Here is a 26,023-nt window from a genome sequence, read left to right as displayed (position 1 = left end):
ATCTGCATGCACAACACTGAACAAAACCATTTATGTATCTGGAATGAAGCTTACTTCTGATTGAATGACTTTGATGAGGAAGAGGATGTGGAAGACTGTTTTGGACAGCAAGGACATCTGACGACATCTGTCCAGGAAAGTCTCTTCAGACGACTCTAACCGCTTCAGCAGTTTGCTCCAAAACAGTGTCAGCTCCCTTGAGGAAATAAATAATAATCGTGATATAATTCTATAATTTATCTGAAGAGAGATTAGATTACAGTAAAGTACAGACAATGCTTTAAAAAATATATATATATATTTTATTTTTTAAGTTAAGTAAGAAGGATTAATAACACAATATTCATACATTGCATATGTCAAACAGAGATAGAAGGGCTTCAATAAGGCGGGCTTTGACGTATGAAATGTTGCAGTGTTACCAGGCACAGTAAGTGTCTCCTTGGAGAAGCTGTCGTGTCAGAAAGGCCGAGCATAGGCTGAAGGCTCCCCTCTCATCCCCTTCTGACTCCAGGTTACAGATCATTTCTAGTGCATCGCGGCAATCCACGTTGGAGAGCTGTGTGGAGAAAAAAAAAGCAAGAGTAATTGCATTCAAAACATATTTCACTGTCCACTAGATGTCTGTGGTATCTAATAGCTTCCTTAAAGCTAAGATCCGCATAAGGTAAAACAGCGCCACTGGTCGTCCCAGGCACATTTGTAATAGTTTTTTAAATTTTATTTAAAATTAAAAATTTCAACGGGGCATCCTGGTAAAAAAAAAAAAAAAAAAGACAATCATAGTACATACTCTAGTTGTATCGTATGTGCAATGATGTCCGAGAACAATAAAATGGCTTAGCTCTTGTAATATAGCAAACGGACGTGGCAGTTTCACCGCTACTGATTCCAGCTTTAAGCTGCCATGAACATTTCAATATTTCCATGCCCTCTTGTGGATGATATCCTCAATTTCGTCCAGACCGAGCAATTCTGAATGATGCAATGAAACCACGGGCCTGACAGTTAAACACTGAAAAACATTGTTTTTTTACACACTGCCCCAAGTAACCTACCTCCTCCATTAGTGGTTCCTGTGCTGAAATGGCACACAAGCAGACAAGATACATCTGCTTAAAGTGCCCTTTTCCTTCAAACTCAGGATACTCTGCACATGCTTTTGCCAGCAGTGCAGCCCTCTCCATGTAGTTCTCCTTGATAAGGTGCTTTACTCTCAGCTCCAACAGAATGGGTCCTTCCAGTTCAAGGAACTTATGAACTAAAGGGAATGATGGGGATATTCAGGTTCAACGATAACACAAATATCATTGTTGTATAAAATACGGGTCCAAGACTTGAATAACAATGCAGGGGGGCGTCCCAAACGGCATCCTACTTTCTACATAGTCTCGAGCACTATATAGGGAAAAGGGTGCAATTTTAGATGCAGCATATTAAAAGAACGTTCACCTTTCTCTGTTTGTGGCGACTCGTTAGAGAGGAGACTGCGCAGGGTGCCGTTGGTCCACACACCAGTCTCCTGGGCCACGGTAGACAGGAGGGACAGCTGTGTGATGCCATTCTCCTGCAGCTGGGATTGGGCTGACTGCAACACAGGATTCACTCTGACACTTTTCCCATCACAGTAAGTACTTTTAGAAGCAATTATGCATTTAAAAATGGTGCAGCCAAGCAACACACACAATATATTATGTAGTAGATCTCTTAGACAAAATTATAATAACGTCCTGAACAGATAAAGTAACTCATTCAGAAATCCAGTAATTCTACAGTAAAACAAGGGTAGTTGACAAGATATCTCACTGAACATAAAAATAGAAACATTTCACCCTCTGTATGACAATTTTGCACTTTACCTGAACAGATGATTGGAACTCTTCCCACAAGACACCTGGGAAGTGTTCTGGAAGGGAGAGCAGCAGCTCCACACAGCTCCTGTACAATCAATAGGGAACTAAATGAGGCAACCCAAACAGCTAACTTCATGATGACTAAACCCTTTGAAATCTTGAGCAGTGACTTAAACATGATCATCTGAAGAATAAAGCCAGGTCTGACTTGTAATAATCAAGAATAGTAAAAAAGCACAATAAAAAAAATAACTGGGAGGTATTAGCTACTTTAACCAATGTTTATTTTCTACATGTAGGGTGTATAATGAGGTTCGTCTAAAAAATGTCACGGGTAATAATCTTGCAAGCACACGGAGAACAACAAGCACATTAAACCCCTCCAATAAGAAGGGTGAACTTACAGTGAGAGCCTTCCAAGTACGAGGGGAACGTTTTCACATTGGGAGGAGAGGCAGGGGGAAGCCTGGGCATAGCTCAGCAGAGCCACTGTGTACACCTCCACCAAGGGCAGTGGGTCCTCCTCCATCCTCCATCGACCAGCATACTCCACCAGAGTCTAGAGACAGAGAGAGAGGTGGGGAAAGGGTTACACCCACACAGTCAGTTTTCCAGAATCTACTAATAAAGCTACAAATGCAGAGGTTTGATATCATTAGATGTAATATAGCACATCCCACTCTACTGACGAAAGCAATTTGCAACAGGACGGGGACAATTTGCTACGATTAACCTATAAAAGTTTGTTGTAGCCGACGTGAAATTACAAGCAGTTGTAATGTACCACGAGAATAACAGACGGCGCTAAGCTACCAACCACATAATGGCGGATGTGGTCTAGCACAACTTGAAGCAATGTTTCGCCCATGGTACAGAAAAGGTGTCTAGCCGCTTTCCAATGCATAGAATGGAAGTGACAGCCTGTAACACTGACCACACACAGAAGATATGTGCTATTGAAATTACCACAACTAAAAATACACGTGAACTGGAGATATTTTTACATCACTGGTCAGAGGGCAACCTGCAAAACAGTCAGCTACATTTTGGAATGTTGTATTTTGATACAGGGTTTCTCAAAACAGAAAGAGAAAGGAACAGTACAAAACCAAAGATATTGAACGGTTTTAAGCAATTGATCGCGTCATCGTGTTGACTATAAACTTTTATACTAAAATGACCAATCTGCGGTAAAAAGGATTGTAATTCCCCCCAATTCGATGTGGTCAAACTGTCAGTTTGTGTAATGTAGTAACACATACTGTCCACATCATGGAAAGTAGTAATATACAGTGCATACTCAGACCCATTCCCCTTTTGTTACGTTACAGCCTTATTCTAAAGTGGATTAAATAAAAAATGGTCCTCAATCTACACACAATACCCCATAATGACATGTGACAACAGGTTGAGAAATGTTTGCAAATTACAAATAAAAAACAGAAATAACTTATTTACATAAATATTCAGACCCTTTGCTATGAGACGCGAAATTGAGCTCGGGTGCATCCTGTTTCCATTGATCATCCTTGAGACGCTTCTACAACTTGATTGGAGTCCACCTGTGGTGAATGCAACTGATTGGACAGGATTAGGAAAGGCACACACTGGTCTATATAAGGTCCCACAGTTGACAGTGCATGTCAGAGCAAAAACCTAGACATGAGGTAGAAGGAATTGCCCGTAGAGAGCCGAGACAGGAAACATTTCTGCAGCATTGAAGGTCCCCAAGAACACAGCGGCCTCCATTTTAAATGGAAGTTTGGAACCACCAAGACTCTTCCTAGAGTTGGCCGCCCGGCCAAACTGGGCAATCGGAGAAGGGCCTTGGTCAGGGAGGTGACCAAGAACCTGATGGTCATACTGACAATAGAGGTCGACCGATTAATCGTCATGGCCAATTAATTAGGGCCGATTTCAAGTTTTCATAACAATCGGTAATCGGCCTTGTAGGACGCCGATTATGGCCAATTACATTGCAATCCATGAGGAAACTGCGTGGCAGGCTGACCACCTGTTACGCAAGCACAGCGTCAAAAGGACCTTGTGGCTGAAATGAGCCAAGGTAAGTTGCAAGCTAGCATTAAACTTATCTTACAAAAATCAATCAATCTTCACATAATCACTACTTAACCTAGTAATATCAACCAGGTGTAGTTAACTAGCTTGTCCTGCGTTGCATATAATCAATGCGGTGCCTGTTAATTTATCATTGAATCAAAGCCTACCTCAACTTTTCCAAACGTGTGATGATTTAACAAAAGCGCATTTGCCAAAAAAGCACATTCGTCGCACAAATGTACCTAACCATAAACATCAATGCCTTTCTTAAAATCAATACACAAGTATATATTTTTTTTAAAACCTGCATATTTAGTTAAAATAAATGCATGGTAACAGGCAATATTAACTAGGGAAATTGTGTCACTTCTCTTGCGTTCAGTGCAAGCAGAGTCAGGGTATTTGCAACAGTTTGGGCCGCCTGGCTCGTTGCGAACTGTGTTTTTTCCTAACAAAGACGGTAATTAATTTGCCAGAATTTTACATAATTATGACATAATATTGAAGGTTGTGCAATGTTACAGCCATATTGGGACTTAAGGTTGCCACCTGTTCGACAAAATACGAAATGGTTCCGTATTTCACTAAAAGAATAAACGTTTTGTTTTCGAAATGATAGTTTCAAGATTTGACCATATTAATGACCAAAGGCTCGTATTTCTGTGTTTATTATAATTAAATCTATGATTTGATATTTGATAGAGCAGTCTGAGCAGTGGTAGGCAGCAGCAGGCTCGTAAGCATTCATTCAAACTTTACTGCGTTTGCCAGCAGCTCTTAACAATGCTTGACTCACAGCGCTGTTTATGACTTCAAGCCTATCAACTCCCGAGATTAGGCTGGCCTAAAGTGCCTATTAAAACATCCAATAGTCAAAAGGTATATGAAATACAAACGGTAGAGAGAAATAGTCGACGTGTCATAATTCCTATAATAACTGCAACCTAATATTTCTTTACTGGGAATATTGAACCACCAGCTTTCATATGTTCCGAGCAAGGAACTTAAACATTTGCTTTTTTACATGGCACATATTGCACTTCAACACTGTGTTGTTGCGTTATTTAAACCAAATTGAACATCTTACATTATTTGAGACTAAATAGATTTTCTTAATGTATTATATTAAGTTAATAAAAGTGTTCATTGTTCATTCAGTATTGTTGTAATTGTCATTATTTCAAATATATATATATATATAGTTACACACACAATTTTCAACCTGAGATATATATACACACAGTTGAAGTTTACATGCACCTTAGCCAAATACATTTAAACTCAGTTTTTCACAATTCCTGACATTTAATCCGAGTAAAAATTCCCTGTCTTAGGTCAGTTAGGATCACCACTTTATTTTAAGAATGTGAAATGTCAGAATAATAGCAGAGTGAATTATTTCTTTCAGCTTTTATTTATTTCATCACATTCCCAGTGGGTCAGAAGTTTACATACACCCAATTAGTATTTGGTAGCATTTGCCTTTAAATTGTTTAACTTGGGTCAAACAGTTTGGGTAGCCTTCCACAAGCTTCCCACAATAAGTTGGGTGAATTTTGGCCCATTCCTCCTGACAGAGCTGGTGTAACTGAGTCAGGTTTGTAGGCCTCCTTGTTTGCACATGCTTTTTCAGTTCTGCCCACAGATTTTCTATAGGATTGAGGTCAGGGCTTTGTGATTGCCACTAATACCTTGACTTTGTTGTCTTTAAGCCATTTTGCCACAACTTTGGAAGTATGCTTGGGGTCATTGTCCATTTGGAAGATCCATTTACAACCAAGCTTTAACTTCCTGACTAATGTCTTGAGATGTTGCTTTAATATATCCACATCATTTTCCTCGCTCATGATGCCATCTATTTTGTGAAGTGCACCAGTCCCTCCTGCAGCAAAGCACCCCCACAACATGATGCTGCCACCCCCGTGCTTCAAGGTTGGGATGGTGTTCTTCGGCTTGCAAGCCTCCCCCTTTTCCCTCCAAACATAACGATGGTCATTATGGCCAAACAGTTCTATTTTTGTTTCATCGGACCAGAGGACATTTCTCCAAAAAGTACGATCTTTGTCCCCATGTGCAGTTGCAAACCGTAGTCTGGCTTTTTAATGGCAATTTTGGAGCAGGGGCTTCTTCCTTGCTGAGCGGCCTTTCAGGTTATGTCAATATAGGACTCGATTGACTGTGGATATAGATACGTTTGTACCCGTTTCCTCCAGCATCTTCACAAGGTCCTTTGCTGTTGTTCTGGGATTGATTTGCACTTTTCACACCAAAGTACATTCATCTCTAGGAGACAGAACGTGTCTCCTTCCTGAGCGGTATGACGGCTACGTGGTCCCATGGTGTTTATACTTGCGTACTATTGTTTGTACAGATGAACGTGGTACCTTCAGGCGTTCGGAAATTGCTACCAAGGATGAACCAGAATTGTGGAGGTCTACCATTTCTTTCTGAGGTCCTGACTGATTTCTTTTGATTTTCCCATGATGTCAAGCAAAGAGGCACTGAGTTGGGCTTTGAAATGCATTCACAGGTCCACCTCCAATTGACTCAAATGATGTCAATTAGCCTATCATAAGTTTCTAAAGCCATAAGTGAAATAATCTGTCTGTAAACAATTGTTGGAAAAATTACTTGTGTCATGCACAAAGTAGATGTCCTAAACGACTTGCCAAAATTATAGTTTGTTAATAACACATTTTTGGAGTGGTTGAAAAACGAGTTTTAATGATTCCAACCTAAGTGACTTCAACTGTGTGTGTGTGTGTGTATTTTATATAAAATATAAATAAATAAAAAATAATAAAAATGTAAAAAATATAACTAAAACAAATAATTTAAAAATAGAAAAATAAATCGTCCGATGAATCGGTATCGGCTTTTTTTGGTCCTCCAATAATCTGTATCGGTGTTGAAAAATCATAATCTGTCAACCTACTTCAAGTCTATCAACTCCCGAGATTAGTCTGGCAATACTGAAGTGCTTATAAGAACATCCAATAGTCAAAGGTATATGAAATACAAATGGTAGAGAGAGAAATAGTCGACGCGTCATAATTCCTATAGCTGCAACCTAATATTTCTTTACTGGGAATATTGAACCACCAGCACCACCATATGTTCTGAGCAAGGAACTTAAACGTTAGCTTATTTACATGGCACATATTGCACTTTTACTTTTCTCCAACACTGTTTCATTATTTATTTGAGACTAAATAGATTTTATTTGTGTATTATATTAAGTTAAAATAAAAAAGGGTTCATTGTTCATTCATTATTGTTGTAATTGTCATTACTACAAAAATATATTAAAAATCGTCTGATTAATTGGTATCGGCTTTTTTTGGTCCACCAATAATCGATATCGGCGTTGAAAAATCATAATCAGTCGACCTCTAACTGACAGTGCTCCAGAGGTCCTCTGTGGATATGGTTGTCCTTCTGGAAGGTTCTCCCATCTCTGCAGCACTCCACCAATCAGGCCTTTATAGTAGAGTGGCCAGACAGAAGCCACTCAGTAAAAGCCACAACGACCTGCTTGGGGTTTGCCAAAAGGCACCTAAAGGACTCTCAGACCATGAGAAACTAGATTCTCTGGTCTGATGAAACCAAGATTGAACTCTTTGGCCTGCCAAGCGTCACATCTGGAGGAAACCTGGCACCATCCCCACGGTGAAGCGCGGTGGTGGCTGCATCCTGCTGTGGGGATGTTTTTCAGCGGCAAGGACTGGGAGTCAAGTCAGGATCGAGGGATAGATGAACGAAGTACAGAGAGATCCTTGATGAAAACCTGCTCCAGAGCGCTCAGGACCCCAGACTGGGGCGAAGGTTCACCTTCCAACAGGACAACGACCCCAAGCATACAGCCAAAACAACGCAGGAGTGGCTTCGGGACAAGTCTCTGAATGTCCTTGAGTAGCCCAGCTTGAGCCCTGACTTGAACTCGATCGAACATATCTGGAGAAACCCGACAACAGCTGTGCAGCAACGCTCCGTTCCAACCTGACACAGCTTGAGAGGATCTGCCGAGAAGAATGGGAGAAACTTGCCAAATACAGGTGGGCCAAGCTCGTATCGTCATGCCCAAGAATACTCTAGGTCACATATGTCAGAGTCAAGGCCCGCGGGCCACATCCGGCCCGCGAGAAGGTTTTTTACGGCCCCTGGGATGATCTTGATTTATTATTAGAACCGGCCCGCAGACCGCAGCAAGCCGGCAGCCCGCAGATCTTTTACACGCACCAATACTACATTTCCCACATTTGCCACGGGTGTTACGCACCAGCAAGTAGCGCGCGGCTCATGTCAAGTATTTATTGGCACAGCAGCGTCAGCATCACAGTAAAATAACTTTCAGATACCCATCAAAAATGGCAAAACGGAAGGTGACACTGAGAGAACCGGGTTTCAAACAGGTGGAGTCGGAGTATATGTTCACGGAGGTAGCTGGAAACCTGTGTGTCTTCTGTGTGGAGAAAGTGTGGCGGTACTTGAAAGAGTATAATCTGAGACGACATTATGAAAAAACGAAACACGCGGACAAAAAAACAAGAATATGGACATGGAACAAAGGCTACAAAAGGCAGAGGAATTTAAAACGAGGCCTAAATCTCGACAGGCTCTGTTCAAAAAAGCCAAATCACAAGGCCAGGCTGCTGTCAAGGCCAGTTTTATTTTGGCAGAAGAGAGTCGCTAAATCAGCCCGGCCATTTAGCGAGGGGATTTCATCAAAAACTGCATATTAAAAGTTTGTACGAAGTTTGCCCAGAAAAAGGCAACTCTTTTAAATGTGAGTCTGAGCAGAACACCATTGCCGAGAGAGTAGACCAGTTGTCCATCAATCTAAAAGAGCAGCTTTGTGAAAAAGGGGAAGATTTCATTGCATATTCTTGGCTGTGGATGAGAGCACCGACATTTCTGACATTGCCCAGTTGTCAATTTTCATCCGCGGAGTGGACTCCAGCCTAAGCGTGACAGAGGAGTTTTTGGCTTTACCCTATGCATGGCACAACTACGGGCATGATTTGTATGAAGAGAGGGTGTCAAGATGTGTAAATGAGATGGAGCTGCCTTGGGTAGAAAGAAAAAACTTTGGGTTTGACAACCGACGGGAGCAACCTGCGATGGGTGGACACAGGAGCGGACTGGTGGCGAAGATACGGGAAAGATGGCAAGAGGAAAACGGAACAGTAGGCTGACAGCTTATCATTTGTTGAATCATACACCAGGAAAGCGTTGCGGCGCGTAAAGCCTTGAAAATTGGAGCATTAATGAGCACTCATCCCGACGCGCCACAGTTAACTTTATCAGAGCCAAAGAAAAAATTTGGAATCACCGCCAGTTCAAGGCATTTCTGACGGAGTTAGAAACGGAGCATGGTGGATTTGCCTTATCACACAGAGGTGCGATGGCCTAAGCCAGGAAAGGTGCTTCAAAGTGTTTCGAGCTTCGTGAGGAGATATATGTCTTGTTCTTTTTGACAGCAAAGAAAGACACAAACAAACTCCCGAGACGACATTGTTTTCTGTGGTGATGGCTTTTCGTGTCTGCATTAAGATCATCTGAATTGCCATGAACTTAGCAGCTGCAGCGGTCGGGATCAATTGTCATCTCTATATGTAGAGTACAAGTGAAGGCATATTTTAAACCAAACACTGGACTCTGTGGGAGACGCAGTGCGGAAAGAAAATTTGAGCCACTTTCCCAGCTGCCGAGACCCATGAAAAGAGAAGCTCTCTACAGTTTGCGTTCCCGAGCCCACAGTTTGGCTGGATAAAATAGGTATGGCTTGCCGCCGTGACTTCGACGCCGAGTTTGCTGCACTTTGAAGCACAAAAAAGCAGAAGTTGGAAAAAACTGCTCGTTGTAACTCATTTGCTGTTGACGTGGAAAAAGCTCACACCAAAGCTACCCAAATGGAGTTGATTGACCTCCAATGCAATGATGCACTGAGGGCAAAATATGCGGCAGTGGGCTGCGGAGTTCGCCCGTTTCCTCCCCGACACAATGCCCCAGCTGCGCATCCAGGCTGCTCAAACGTGTCTATGTTTGGCAGCACATACCTGTGTGAACAACTGTTTTCTTTGATGAACCTGAACAAAACATCACACAGAAGTCGACTTACTGCTGAACACCTCCACTCAATTCTGAGGATTTCCTCAGCTCAGCCTTACCATTGCCACATGGATGAACTTGTGGAAAAGATGGGACACCACCAAGTATCACCCTCAACCTCAAACAAGTGAACATTACTGTGCAATCACATATTTAGAGTTTTTACTCAGTTCAAGTTTAAAAGTTAAAGTTTAATATTTGTTTTCACTGCATGTTACTTCTCCTTAAACAAAGTGTTGTTTTTGATTAATAGATTTTTGCACTTTATTTTATTGTATTTCAATCCAATTATATTTTAAAAATATTTCAGTTGAGTGGATGATAGAAAATTGCTATTATTGTTTTTTTCTTTGAAGTAAATTTAGCCCACTTTTGCTAAAATAGAAAATATAGGCTACTGATGGTTCCTTGAATACCGGTTTCTTTCATTTAATGTTCATGTTATGGGGATTTTTATATAAAGGAAATTTGTCTTTTGTGTCTGTTGAAAATTAAAGATTACTGACAGAGCCATAAGAAAATATTGCTTTATTTATCTGATCATATTGGAATATATTTGTTAGGTTTTCAGTAGGTTCAATTAGGTTCACTAGACTATATGCGTCATTTAAAATTTTTTCAATGAACATTCGAACAGTCCGGCCCTCGGCTTGTAGCTAAATTTTTTATTTGGCCCTCCGTCCATTTGACTTTGACACCCCTGCTCTAGGTGTAGTCGCTTCCAGAAGTGCTTCAACAAAGTACCGAGTAAAGGGTCTGAATACTTATGTAAATGTGATATTTACGTTTCTTTTTGTAATATATTTGCAAAAATGTSTAAAACTTTTTGCTTTGTGATTATGGTGTATTGTGTGTAGATTGATGAGGGGGAAAAACGGTTTAAGCAATTTCAGAATGCTGTAATGTAACTAAATGTGGGAAAGGTCAAGGGGTCTGAATACTTTCCGAATGCATTCAATCATTAGATATGGCAAAATAATGAGTAAAGTAAATTAAGCAAACTCCGATTTGTTAAATAACCACATATCTCTCTCAAGTTTAACCATTTAGATTAGGAAAAAAATGCTCCTAAGCACAATTTAACCAGGAGCTCTAGACTAGTGTTCATAGGGTCTGTGCAGCAGGCTGAACGTTTAACCTCACTGTTGTAGGGGGCAGTATTTTCACGTCCGGATGAAAAGCATGCCCAGAGTAAACTGCCTACTACTCAGGCCCAGAGGCTAGGATATGCATATTATTAGTAGATTTGGATAGAAAACACTCCCAAGTTTCTACAACTGTTTGAATGATGTCTGAGAGTATAACAGAACTCATATGCCAGGTGAATACCTGAGAAAATTCCAACCAGGAAGTGGGAAATCTGAGGTTTGTAGTTTTTCAAGTGATTGCCTATCCAATATACTGTGACTATGGGGTCAGATTGCACTTCCTAAGGCTTCCACTAGATGTCAACAGTCTTTAGAACGTTGTTTCAGGCTTCTACTGTGAAGGGGGAGAGAATAAGAGCTGTTTGAATCAGGGGTCTGGCTGAAAGCCTTTAGTTTAGTCACTCGCTCGAGTTCCTTTTCGTCTGGACTTAGTGCCCGCGCCTTGTGCATTTTGGATTACTGGACTAAACACGCAAACAAAAAGGAGGTATTTGGACATAAATATGAACTTTCGAACAAAACGAACATTCATTGTCTAACATGGAGACCTAGGAGTGCCATCAGATGAAGATCAAAGGTAAGTGATTCATTTTAACACTATTTGTCTTTTGTGACCTCTCCTTCTTTGGAAAATGGCTGTATGGTTCTGTGGCTAGGCGCTGACCTAACATAATCGCAAGGTGTGTGTTCGCCATAAAGCCTTTTTGAAATCAGACACTGTGGCTAGATTAACAAGAAGTTTATCTTTAAAATGGTGTATAATACTTGTATGTTTGAGGAATTTTTATTATGAGATTTGTTGTTTTGAATTTGGCGCCCTGCAATTTCACTGGCTGTTGGCGAGAGGTTAACGTGGTTAACGTCCTCTCGCCTATCCATCAATGGAGGAACATGTAGCCTAGCCTATACCAGATGTGTGTTAAACCTCAGTATTGTGGAATAATTCCACAATCTCAGTGCACCTTGGCATAGAAACAGTCTGTTAACCTTTCTGAACCACCCATCCCGGATCCGGGATAATTGTCATCAGAAACGCTGACTAGCATAGCGTAGCATAGCGCCACAGGTAAATAATATTACTAGAAAATATTCATATTCATGAAATCACAAGTGCAATATTGCAAAACACAGTTTAGCCTTTTGTTAATCCACCTGTCGTCTCAGATTTTGAAATTATGCTTTACAGCGAAAGCAATACAAGCGTTTGTGTAAGTTTATCGATCGCTCGACAAAACAATAAGTACACTTAGCATCAGGTAACTTGGTCACGAAAATCAGAAAAGCAATCAAATTAATCGTTTACCTTTGATGGTCTTCGGATGTTTTCACTCACGAGACTCCCAGTTAGACAACAAATGTTCCTTTTGTTCCATAAAGATATTTTTTATATCCAAATACCTCCGTTAGTTTGCTGCGTTATGCCCAGGAATCCACCGGAAAGAGTGGTCACGACAACGCAGACAAAAATTCCAAATTATATCCATAATGTCTACAGAAACATGTCAAACGTTTTTTATAATCCATCCTCAGGGTGTTTTTCAAATATCTATTCGATAATATATCAACCGGGACAGTTGGCTTTTCACTAGGACCAGGAGTAACAATGGCCGCCTTTCCCTTTTGCGCACTACTCACTCTGAGAGCCCCCACCTATCCACTTACGCAATGTGGTCGTTCACGCTCATTCTTCAAAATAAAAGCCTGAAACTATGTCTAAAGGCTGTTGACACCTTAGGGAAGCCATAGAAAAAGAAGTCTGGTTGATATCCCTTTAAATGGGCAATAGGGATGCATAGGAACAGAGAGGTTTCAAAAACAGGGGTACTTCCTGATTGGATTTTCCTCCGGTTTTCGCCTGCAATATTTACATTTACATTTAAGTCATTTAGCAGACGCTCTTATCCAGAGCGACTTACAAATTGGATATCAGTTCTGTTTAACTCACAGACAACTTCTTAGAACTAGGGGGCGACATTTTCACTTTTGGATGAATTGGTGCCCAAATTAAACGGCCTCGTACTCTGTCCTAGATCATATGATATGCATATTATTATTACTATTGGATAGAAAACACTCTGAAGTTTCTAAAACTGTTTGAATTTTTCTGTGAGTAAAACAGAACTCATATGGCAGGCAAACTTCCAAACAGGAAGTGAAAATTCTGAAATGGGTCGCTGTGAAAGGCATCGCCTATTCAATTGCCTTATATTTATGGATCTGTATGCACTTCATACGCCTTCCACTAGATGTCAACAGGSAGTAGAACGTGGAATGAAGCGTCTAGCCTGATGTGGGACCGAATGAGARCYTTTGGAGTGACAGGTCAGGCATATTGCCAGTTCTCGGCCACGCACATTGGRAATGTCATGTCCTTGTCTGTAATGCGTTAGATAGACATGAAGAAATGCTCCGTCTGGGACGTTATTGGATATATATGAGRAAAACATCCTGAAGATTGATTCTCAACTGAGTTTGACCAGTTTATTYGATKTGTAATATCACTTTTTGAAGTTTTCGTTCATTAGCGTAAAGTTCTATGGACACGTGAACTACACATGCTAGCCAAAGTTGCTAATTCGACAGAAGTAATGGACATTATAAAACAAAAAAACTATTTATTGTGGAACTAGGATTCCTGGCACTGCATTCTGATGAAAGATCATCAAAGGTAAGGGAATATTTATGATGTAATTTTGTATTTCTGTTGACTCCAACATGGCGGAGAATGGCTGAGCACTGTCTCAGATTATTGCATGCTGTGCTTTTTACTAAAGTAATTTTTTTTAAATCTAACACAGCGGTTGCATTAAGAACCAGTGTATCTTTAATTATATGTTAAACATGTATCTTTCATCAAAGTTTATGATGAGTATTTCCGTATTTCACGTGGCTATCTGTAATTACTTTCGCTATTTTGGAGCCATTTCTGAACATGGCGCCAATGTAAAACCACGATTTGTGGCTATAAATATGCACATAATCAAACAAAACATAAATGTATTGTATAACATGATGTCATATGACTGTCATCTGATGAAGTTGTTCAAAGGTTAGTGATTCATTTTATCTCTATTTGTGGGTTTTCTGAAAGCTATCTTTGCTGTGAAAAAATGGCGGTGTGTTTTTGGATATTGTGGTGAGCTAACAAATATATGTTGTGTTTTCGCTGTAAAACATTTTTAAAAATCGGACATGTTGGCTGGATTCACAAGATGTTTATCTTTCATTTGCTGTATTGGACTTGTGATTTCAATACATTATATTATATCCCTGTGGCGCTAGGCTAGGCTATGCTAGTCAGCGTTTCTGATGACAGTTATCCCGGATCCGGGACAGATTCAATAAACTGTTTGTTGTGGTGGTTGAGTTACAGACCTGCTGAAGCACTTTCTGATGTCTAGCAGCTATCCTCTCACCTTGTGTTACCTTTTACGTGTCATATAGGGTCGTGTTCTAGCATCTAGCTAGCCTCAGCTCTGGCCTTTATTTCCTGAAGAACAAACGAGGGAGCTCTTACTGGAGTGAACTCTCAATAACTTAAGAAATCTGCAAATGCTTTTTCCACTTGCAGGCTTTTGTTACCGAGCCGTCTGGGACAAAGTGCAGCCAACCACCCAATGCAATGGCGTTAACTTCTTAAGACTAGGGGGCGGTAGTTTCGTTTTTGGCTTTCATGTGTGACATGAAAGATTGATTTTTATAGTAATATATTTGAATTTGGCGTGCTACATTTGACGCTACCGTCCCACATATGCCAGAGAAGTTAAACTATAGTTTTGGCAATTCGGTTAAGACATCTACTTTGAGCAAGACATTTTTCCAACAATTGTTTACAGACAGATTTCACTTATAATTCACTGTGTCACAATTCCAGTGGGTCAGAAGTTTACACACACTAAGTTGACTGTGCCTTTAAACAGCTTGGAAAATTCCAGAAAATGATGTCATGGCTTTAAAAGCTTCTGATAGGCTAATTGACATGAGTCAATTGGAGGTGTGTCTGTGGATGTATTTCGAGGCCTACCTTCAAACTCAGTGTCTCTTTGCTTGACATCATGGGGGAAAAAATCAAAAGATATCAGCCAAGACCTCAGAAAAAAAGTGTAGACCTCCACAAGTCTGGTTCATCCGTGATAGCAATTTCCAAACGCCTGAAGGTACCAGGTTCATCTGTACAAACAATAGTACGCAAGTATAAACACCATGGGACCACACAGCCGTCATACCGCTCAGGAAGGAGACGCGTTCTGTCTCCTAGAGATGAACGTACCTTGGTGTGAAAAGTGCAAATCAATCCCAGAACAACAGCAAAGGACCTTGTGAAGATGCTGGAGGAAACGGGTACAAAAGTATCTATATCCACAGTAAAACGAGTTCTATATCGACATAACCTGAAAGGCCGCTCAGCAAGGAAGAAGCCACTGCTCCAAAACCGCCATAAAAAAGCCAGACTACGGTTTGCAACTGCACATGGGGACAAAGATCGTACATTCTGGAGAAATGTCCTCTGGTCTAATGAAACAAAAATAGAACTGGTGGCCATAATTACCATCGTTATGTTTGGAGGAAAAAGGGGGATGCTTGCAAGCTAGAAGAACCCCATCACCCCCGTGGCAGCATCATGTTGTGGGGGTGCTTTGCTGCAGGAGGGACTGGTGCACTTCACAAAATAGATGGCATCATGAGGGAGGACAATTATGTGGATATATTGAAGCAACATCTCAAGACATCAGTCAGGAAGTTAAAGCTTGGCCACAAATGGGTCTTCCAAATGGACAATGACCCCAAGCACACTTCCAAAGTTGTGGAAAATGGCTTAAGGACAACAAATCCAAGGTATTGGAGTGGCCATCACAAAGCCCTGACCTCAATCCTATAGAACATTTGTGGGCAGAACTGAAAAAGCGTGTGTGAGCAAGGAGGCCTACAAACCTGGCTCAGTTACACCAGCTCTGTCAGGAGGAATGGGCCAAAATTCACCCAACTTATTGTGGGAAGCTACCCAAACGTTTGACCCAAGTTAATCAATTTAAAGGCAATGCTACCAAATACTAATTGAGTGTATGTAAACTTCTGACCCACTGGGAATGTGATGAAATAAATAAAAGCTGAAATAAATCATTCTCTACTGTTATTCTGACATTTCACATTCTTAAAATAAAGTGGTGATCCTAACTGACTTAAGACAGGTCATTTTTTACTAGGATTAAATGTCAGGAATTGTGAAAAACTGAGTTGAAATATATTTGGCTAAGGTGCGTGTAAACTTCAGACTTCAACTGTATCACAGCTGCCAGACACAGCTATGGTCAGAGGTCATCTGTATTTAATTTAATTGTGAGCTGCCCAGTGTGCCTACCGTAAGCTGTGACTGGACTAGGATTTACCCTGCTATTCTCCTGATCAGCCAGCCTACATGGAGGAGGTCAGTGACCTGACAGTGTGGTGCCGGTACAACAACCTCTCCCTCAATGTCAGCAAGACCAAGGAGTTGATCGTGGACTACAGGAAACGGGGGGCGAGCACGCCCCCATCCACATCGACAGTGGAGCAGGTAGAGAGAGATTCGAGTTCCTTGGTGTCCAAATCACTAAAGACTTAAAATGGTCCAACCACACACGTAGTCATGAAGACGTGACAGTGCCTCTTCCCCCTCAGGAGGTTGAAAAAGCTACAGCTGTACCATTGAGAGCATTTTGACTGGCTGCATCACTGCTTGGTATGGCAATAGCACCGCCCTCGTTCGCATGGCGCTACAGAGGTTTGTGCGGACAGCCCAGTACATTACTAAGTCGAGCTCCCTGCCACCCAAGACCTCTATATCAGGCGGTGTGACAGGAAGGCCTGGAAAATCGTCAAATACCCCAACCACCCAAGCCATAGACTATTTGACAGCTCGACAGCTTCTACCCCCAAGCAATACAACTGATAAGTAGCTAACAAAATAGCTACACAGACTGAGTTCACCTTGTATCTTTATTGACCTTTTATGTCAGTATTTGCACTCTGTGCACTCACAGGGCCCTACACTCTCACACACAGTCACTCCAACACACACACACTCGTACAAAATATGTACATACATTTATACTGACTTTACACATCCGCACACCCACTCACATGAAAGCTGCTGCTACTCTGTTTATCTTACATCCTGTTGCCTAGTCACCTTACACCTATACCTCCATCACTCCAGTATGTAAATAAGCTATTGGAACTGACTTTTTAAATATTTCCTGTATATAGTATGCTTACTTAAATTGTGTATTTCATATTTGTTATTCCTCGTGTTTCTATCTTTCTACTATTACATTGCCATTGTGATTATTGCATTGTTGGGTTTTGAATTATCAAGACAGGCATTTCACTATAGTTGTGCATGTGACATTAAAATGTGTAAATCTCTCCATACACAGTCCCTATAAACAGAGAAAATAAAATGCACTGGCCAAAATTCACTGTAACTGGTTGTTTGCCTCACACATCTGTGAGACCAAAATCAAAAGAAAAAGTAACAAATGAAAATAAATCAAATGATCAAGTGTTCTTATTTAGGCTATAGGCTACAATCTTTATTTAATGTAATAGACTTACATCCTTGTTCCAAAGGCTCATGGATGGAATAAGCCTCATGTAAACTAGATACATAGAATCCTATTTACCCCTCCATTTTGACCTAGAGAAAGGAGGCAGGAGGGGGACCTGGGCTGGCACTGGCAGACATCTGGTAGAAAGCACACACACTGCCAGACAGTTCCGCCAGACTAAAGGCATCCGCATACTTCAAATCCGAAACAGTTTGTGCATATATTATGACCTTTTATGACATTTCTGTTGGTTTAGTTTTTTGGGCTGTTAGTGCACACATTTTTCCTGAGGCGAGCCAAAGTGCGGTAGCCGAAGTCTACACCCCTTCGTCTGTAATAGGGCAATAGTAGGGATTCTTCAATTAAGTGTTTGTTGTCATTCAACGAGAGACTACTCATTTTCATGCACATTTTTTCACTTGAGAAATACTGCAAACAAACATCTTATTTCGATTTAAAAATTGCATGGCTAAGACCCCTCTGCAAAAACGTCTAAATTAATTACAGATTTCTTGAGTAATTTTAGATTAATTCTGACTATTTTGAGGAAGTGTATGCTGGCTACGGTGTCTCAAGAGGGACAAACGTTACTATTGCTGCATTTGACTTGTTTTTCAAGCAAAGGTCTTTTAAGGGAGTAAGCGAGGCACAGACATTCACTTTGGCTTAGCCGAGTTCTGATAGGAGTAAACCGAACCTAGTATGCAGACGCCTTAACAGCAAAGTGGGATCATCCATATTCATCACACTCCATGCTGAGACCAGGGGCAGCGGCGCATCTCAAATGTCTCCACTCTCCAGACAACACTGGCACAGTGTATCTAAGAACCCAGCTGGGCACCTGGGGAGAATGCTCTTTCAAGGATCATTCACCAAGGTGGTGGTGCATAGTGCAGCCGAGCGTGCTAGGGTGGAAAACAAACAGCCCTCCAACACAGACAGCAAAGGAAAATGCAAAACAATGTAGGCTCTTTGAAAAATAATGCTGTATTATCATGAATCTCCAACAGAGACTTAAAATAACAGATGTTATTTTGTAAAACACACTGCGTTGAATTCAAATGTACATGATTTAAGTGTTAAGATGAAGAACCATGTTGCTCATCTGTTCTCTCTCTCTCTGTCCTTACATCCTCCCACACAGCACAAGGACAGTCATTGCCTCTAGCCACAGATAATCATCCATGCTTGATATTCTACTGTAACAATGGCTGCAACATCAAAGACTAAAAAAACTACACTCAGTAACACATTTCAACAGAGTAAGAAACCGGATGCTAATAAGGTCTGCTACAGTGCTTTTAAGGTGAATTTAGATTAGCCAACTCAGAGGAGTTAAAGGGATACTTCGGGATTTTGGCCCTGATGGAAGTTATAGGTACTTTCGCAAGCCAATGCTAACTAGCGCAATGGCTGGAAGTCTACGGGTATCTGCTAGCAGTACCCCTAACTTCCTTCATACTGGACACAGAGACATAAAAATGGTATCCACGAATTAATCAAAGGCCCTCATTGCCAAAATCCTGAAGTATCCCTTTAAGTACTAGGGATGTAATGATTCACCGATACACATCGGTCCCCGATTCAAAAGATACAAGTGCATTGGTGAAATTAGAAGACGAAAATAGAGATCCATGGCCATGTACACCGGCGTTGGGGTTTGCATTGAAAGAAGGATTGTATTGTGCAGAAAAGAATCCCATATCTACTGTAAAATATGGTTGTGGATCTTTTAGGTTAAGGGGCTATTTTGCTCCCACTGGTCCTTGTTAATTAAGGTCAACAGCATTATGAACTTTACCCGGTAACAGGCTATTTTACCCAAAAACCTGATTTACCTCTGCCAGGAGGCTGAAACTAGGCCGCAAGTGGAACTTCCAGAAAGGCAATATTCCCAAGCACACATCAAAATCGACAAAGAAATCGTTAATTAACCACAAAATCAACATTTTGCAATTGCCATCTCAGTCTCCGGACCTGTGGTTTGAATTTAAGAGGGCAGTCCATAAGCGCAGGCGAAGGATATCAAGGATCCGACTCTGTACGGAGGAATGGTCTAAGATCCCTCCCAATGTGTTCTCCAACTTAATAAAACATTTTCGAAAAAGGTTCAGTGCCGTTATCCTCACATGGTGAGGTATTGAAAACAAGGCTGCCAATAATTTTGACCCCCATCTTTAAGAAAAAAGAAATATATCTTTCTCTAAGCAATTGTATTTGTATAAAATAATATATATATACTTTAATACAATATAGCTCAGTATTTCAATTTATTTTATAGTCTTTTTCGCTGATCTTTATCGAGGGTGCCAATAATTTTGGACCCAACCGTAAGTGAATGAAAATTCGGAGCATGTCGGGAGTGTGTTTGAGGCCGTTTGCTGAAATTCTCCCGGAGAATCTAATGGTTTGACTTTGACAACTCATGAGTCAATCACCACAGAATTCAGGACATTCCAAAAGCATACTTTTTGATGCCCACCCAGGTGAACTGAAAGCTCATGCAGTGTTAAATTTTATGATTTAATGAAATTTAATTTGGTTTCTCCTCTCCGTAAAATGTTGTGGGTAACAGCGCAACGCATCATATTTGGGGAGACCGGAGATGTGCGTCACATCTTATGACTCTTTTCAACATTATTAGAAAGACCAAGGTCTTGGGTTGAAATCGGTTCCTTTTTATCCTTTAATATTATTCCAAAATGGGAACGCTTGCAACGCCAGGGGTTGTGGGGTCACTCATGACTAAGTTGCTTTGGATGAAAGCGTCTACTAAATGGCGTATTATTATATTGGCAGTGATTACTAAATCAAACACACTGCACTTGAAAAAAATGTATGTAGCCTACAGTCTTAGAAATACCCAGGCTATTTTTGATTGAACAATATTCTTCACAAAATTAAACAGTTTATACTTTATAGACCACTGTTCATGTTTCTGTTACAAAGCAAATGATTACTATTACAGAAATCTTAGGTAAGTATTGGTTTAGCGGATTCAACAACGGTTTAGCTGATTTACCATTGTAAACAGTGTGGTAAAGACTTATGTTCAGGTTTCTGTTACTATGCAAATGATTACCGTGGCAAGCTTCATGCTTACACAACAGAAAAAGGGGCGGCAGGTAGCATAGCAGTTAGAGCGTTGGGCCAGTAATTATATTGATGCGATATGAAAGTAGAGGGATTTCTAGAACCGTACCATAATGGAGAATATAGTCAAGTTTAGATGGAGTACTTGGTCGTTTTGACCTCCAGAGCCATTCGCCCTTTAAACGGAACATGTAAGGTCCTTGAAATAAGGAGTAACGTTAGGCTTCCTTCAGTCCAATATTGGGCTAACCCTGGCCGTTACCCCACTCTCCTAGTGTGTCTCAGGGAGAGTGGGATATGCCCAAATCACTGTTCCAATTCACGCAGTGCGTATAAATACACACTTGTACATTTGTGAAATAGGACAAATCTAAGTACCCACCAAATTATTATAATAAACCAATAGTTACATGAAAGGGCCAGGAAACCAGTGAAGCACCTTCAGTAGAGCGCCAGACTTGACGGGAGAATGTGTTCCACGAAATCAAAACGATCCCTTTGACATGTTGACATTCTCACAGTAAGGTAAACTGGTCATGTGGAGAGGGGTTGGGGGAGTTTGAGAAACAGAATAGCCTAACTAACGCTAAGAAGAAATGTATTTCATACCGCACATTTAGGAACAATGATAACGTTACCAAGCTGGGTAGCTAGTGTTACATTTTTGATAATCCGAGGCAATGCAGGGACACCGTCGCCACATTTATTTGAGACATATCAACAAAAACTGCGGTGTGCAAGGCATATCCCATTACAATAAAAGCAGAACAAAGCAATTTGTTAGCTAACTAATGTCGCTAGTTAGTTAACGTTACTTGATTAACGTTATCATACTAGCTACATTACTAACTAGCTAGGTAGCTACAAAAACGGACAGTCATTGTTATAGTATAGTTTTACCAACAGCAGTATAAATCCCTGCATAAATTATACATGACAAAGCAAGGATGATACACCTAATTGCGTATATGATAATGCAATTATGTCGACACACAGTATGAAAACCAACTCGCTAACGTTAGTCTGATTGGCAACTATCGTTAGCTATGCTAATGTCTGACAGGCTCGAGGGGTTATTTTGGATTGACCAGCACGCACAGCGAAATAAATAACTAACCTGGCAAAAGTCTTGGCAATACTGAGAAGACGACTGAGTCGGAGATTCCGTACTGTTTTTCAGCGCGATTGCTAATTCTTGTAATTTCTCTCGAAGTGCCGTAATCGTTGCACTGCTATGAGTATGTGCGCTGCCTTGTTCGGCCTCTTCGTCCGCCATCTTCACACCCAACTCAGTCGCGTACCACTGCCGCGTACGCAAACAACATGTGACCAGAATCGTTTACGCACTGACGCAGAATCAAGTGTAGTCCACGGCGGGGCACTATACCACTGCTACATTGAAAACTAAGTGGTAGTAGAAGGCTGCGTGCGTTATGTTTTTTGTATGTGCTTCAACTATTCTAAATCAACAAAACTTGAAGACATCAAGTGGCCAAAAAATGATGAACTGGTTCTTTACCATGAGTTTTGTAGATTAGGTTATCAGTTCAAAACATCACTAGTGATTGTATTCATCACCCCTCTGATTTCTAAGCTTCGTGCTGGTCCCACAATTTGTATTTAACCAGGTTAGTCGACTGAGAACACATTCTCATTTACAGCAACGACCTGGGGAATAGTTACAGGGGAGAGGGATGAATGAGCCAATTGTAAGCTGGGGATGATTAGGTGACCATATGAGGGACAGTTTGGGAATTTAGCCAGGACACCAGGGTTAACACCCCTACTCTTACAATAAGTGCCATGGGATCTTTAGTGACCACAGACAGTCAGGACACCCGTTTAACTTCCCATCCAAAAGATGGCACCCTACACAGGGCAGTGTGTATTTTTTTTCTTTTCTTTTAGATCTGAGGAAAGAGTGCCTCCTACTGGCCCTCCAACACCCATCTAGGGACTGACCAGGACCAACACTGCTTAGCTTCAGAAGCAAGCCAGCAGTGGGATGCAGGGTGGTATGCTGCTGGCATGCTACTGGCATACCACCCTGCAGGTAAGTGACTCATCTATCAGTCTTATCGGGCCCTTTAGGGGGGAAAAAATACAATTGATGGGTGCAAATGTCAGTTTCCTGTACAGGTCTTTGGTCACTCACATAGGCTACCGTCTATTGAAGCCAATATGGAGGTATACCTACAGTGAATTAAGTGGAGAACAATTTTATGTTGAGGGTGTGGTAAAACCAATTGAGACAAAAACATAACTAACCCACAACCACACTGTATAAAATAAATACTCCTGAGCTATATTGTATGCTCCAAAAAAATTTACAATTATATTATTTTATCCTAACACAAAGAGAAAGAGATTTTGTTTAACAAGTAATATTTTTTTTCTCAAAAAAATATAGAGGTCAAACTGATTGGCACCCATGTCTTCAATACTTCTGAGACTTTTTCTTGGATGTTTTATGAGATTGGAGAACATACTGGAAGGAAACTAAGACCGTTCCTCCATACAGAATCTTTCCAGATCATTGACATCCTTCGTCTGCGTTAATGGACTGCCCTCTTCAATTCAAACCACGTGTTTTCCATGTAGTTCAAATCAAATCAAAGTTTATTGGTCGCGTAGGCGTAGCGAAATGCTAATGTTATTAGCGCCTAACAATACAATAAAATGTGAAACAAGTACACAGATAATAAAACAATAATTGTATGTTGTGTTTTTGTTGATATTAGTGTTATGTAATGGTGTAACGACATATTGATACAAAATGTATAAAAAACTTTATTGACAATTTTGTATTAATATAAAATAAAAAATACGAATCCAATTAACAACCCAAGTAGCACTGTAACAGTAATCCAAATACAATCTATACGTATTTATACCGGAATAATTTACTCAAGATATACTAAGAATGATATGTACAGCAGTACTGTAGGTATGTTAGAGTGTGCTATGTCAAGAATACAGTATCTCAATAAATATGCAGTGTGTATAAACAAGTGTAGCTAAAATGCAATCTACAGTAGTAAAAAATTCACACCCCTTGAATTTTTCCACATTTCGTTGTTTTACAAGGTGGGATTAAAATTGATTTATTGTCATTTTTTGTCAACGACCTACACAAATACTCTAATGTCAAAGTGGAAGAAAAATTCTAACATTTGTAAAAAACAAAATATGAAAAATAAAACACAAATATATATTGATTACGTAAGTATTCAACCACCTGAGTCGATACATGTTAGAATCACCTTTGGCAGCAATTACAGCTGTGAGTCTTTCTGGGTAATTCTCTAAGAGCTTTGCACACTTGGATTGTACAATATTTGCACATTATTCTTTTTTAAATTTGTCAAGCTCTGGCAAGTTGGTTGTTGATCATTGCTAGACAGCCATTTTAAATTCTTGCCATAGATTTTCAAGCCGATTTAAGTCAAAACTGTAACTAGGCCACTCAGGAACTTTCAATGTAATCTTGGTAAGCAACTCCAGTGTATATTTGGCCTTGTGTTTTAGGTTATTGTCCTGCTGAAAGTTTTTTTTTTTTTTGTGTCCCAGTGTCTGTTGGAAACCAGACTAGACCCGGTTTTTCTCTAGGATTTTGCCTGTGCTTAGCCCTATTCCCCAACAGATCCACAGATGACGCAATCTCTACTGCACTCCACACTGCCCTCACCCACCTGGACAAAATGAATACCAATGCAAGAATGCTGTTCATTGACTGGAGCTCAGCATTTAACACCATAGTCCCCTCCAAGCTTATCACCAAGCTCAGGACCCTGAGATTGAACACTTCCATCTGCAACTGGACTTCCTGATGGGGCACGGTGAGGGTAGGCAACAACATATCCGCCATGCTGACCATCAACACGGGGGCACCTTAATCAAATCAAATCAAAATCAAATGAAATTTTATTAGTCACATACACATGGTTAGCAGATGTTAATGCGAGTGTAGCGAAATGCTTGTGCTTCTAGTTCCGGCCATGCAGTAATATCTAACAAGTAATTTAACAATTTCACAATAACTACCTTATACGCACAAGTGTAAAGGAATGAATAAGAATATGTACATAAAGATTAATGAATGAGCGATGGCCGAACGGCATAGGCAAGATGCAGTTGATGGTATAGAGTACAGTATATACATATGACATGAGTAATGTAGGCTATGTAAACATTATATAAAGTGGCATTGTTTAAAGTGGCTAGTGATACATTAATTACATACATTTTTCATTATTAAAGTGGCTAGAGATGAGTCAGTATGTTGGCAGCAGCCACTCAAAGTTAGTGATGGCTGTTTAACAGTCTGATGGCCTTGAGATAGAAGCTGTTTTTCAGTCTCTCGGTCCCCGCTTTGATGCACCTGTACTGACATCGCCTTCTGGATGATAGCAGGGTGAACAGGCAGTGGCTCGGGTGGTTGTTGTCCTTGATGATCTTTTTGGCTTTCCTGTGGCATCGGATGGTGTAGGTGTCCTGGAGGGCAGGTAGTTTGCCCCCGGTGATGCGTTGTGCAGACCTCACTACCCTCTGGAGAGCCTTATAGTTGTGGATGGAGTAGTTGCCGTACCAGGCGGTGATACAGCCCGACAGGATGCTCTCGATTGTGCATCTGTAAAAGTTTTTGGTAAGAGTGTTTTTGGTGACAAGCCGAATTTCTTCAGCCTCCTGAGGTTGAAGAGGCGCTGCTGGGTCTTCTTCACCACGCTGTCTGTGTGGGTGGACCAATTCAGTTTGTCCGTGATGTTTACGCCGAGGAACTTAAAACTTTCCACCTTCTCCACTACTGTCCCGTCGATGTGGATAGGGGGCTGCTCCCTCTGCCGTTTCCTGAAGTCCACGATCATCTCCTTTGTTTTGTTGACATTGAGAGTGAGGTTATTTTCCTAACACCACACGCCGAGGGCCCTCACCTCCTCCCTGTAAGCCGTCTCGTCGTTGTTGGTAATCAAGCCTACCACTGTAGTGTCGTTTGCAAACTTGATGATTGAGTTGGATGCGTGCATGGCCACGCAGTCATGGGTGAACAGGGAGTACAGGAGAGGGCTGAGAACGCACCCTTGTGGGGCCCCAGTGTTGAGGATCAGCGGGGTGGAGATGTTGTTTCCTGCCCTCACCACCTGGGGGCGGCCCGTCAGGAAGTCTTGGACCC

At 40.9% G+C, this 26,023-nt stretch overlaps 1 protein-coding gene across 1 annotated transcript in view; it reads right to left on the bottom strand.

Annotated features, from left to right (window-relative positions):
• znf292b (zinc finger protein 292b) overlaps positions 1-22,157 on the bottom strand; it is a 29,868-nt gene extending 7,711 nt beyond the window's left edge. Inside the window, exons 1-7 of the mRNA XM_024000794.2 lie at positions 21,971-22,157; positions 2,258-2,412; positions 1,860-1,938; positions 1,453-1,588; positions 1,059-1,261; positions 423-559; positions 55-196 (exon numbers count right to left, since the gene is read on the bottom strand). Coding sequence (XP_023856562.1) covers positions 55-196; positions 423-559; positions 1,059-1,261; positions 1,453-1,588; positions 1,860-1,938; positions 2,258-2,412; positions 21,971-22,129 — 1,011 coding nt within the window. The 5' untranslated portion in view covers positions 22,130-22,157. The remainder of the gene's footprint in view (positions 1-54; positions 197-422; positions 560-1,058; positions 1,262-1,452; positions 1,589-1,859; positions 1,939-2,257; positions 2,413-21,970) is intronic.
• Positions 22,158-26,023: the final 3,866 nt, after the last annotated feature.

Source organism: Salvelinus sp. IW2-2015, linkage group LG14 (genome assembly GCF_002910315.2).
Source record: "Salvelinus sp. IW2-2015 linkage group LG14, ASM291031v2, whole genome shotgun sequence".
NCBI lineage: Eukaryota > Metazoa > Chordata > Actinopteri > Salmoniformes > Salmonidae > Salvelinus > Salvelinus sp. IW2-2015.
The sequence above is the reverse complement of the archived record's forward strand: the minus strand, read 5'-3'. Positions and strand labels throughout refer to the sequence as shown.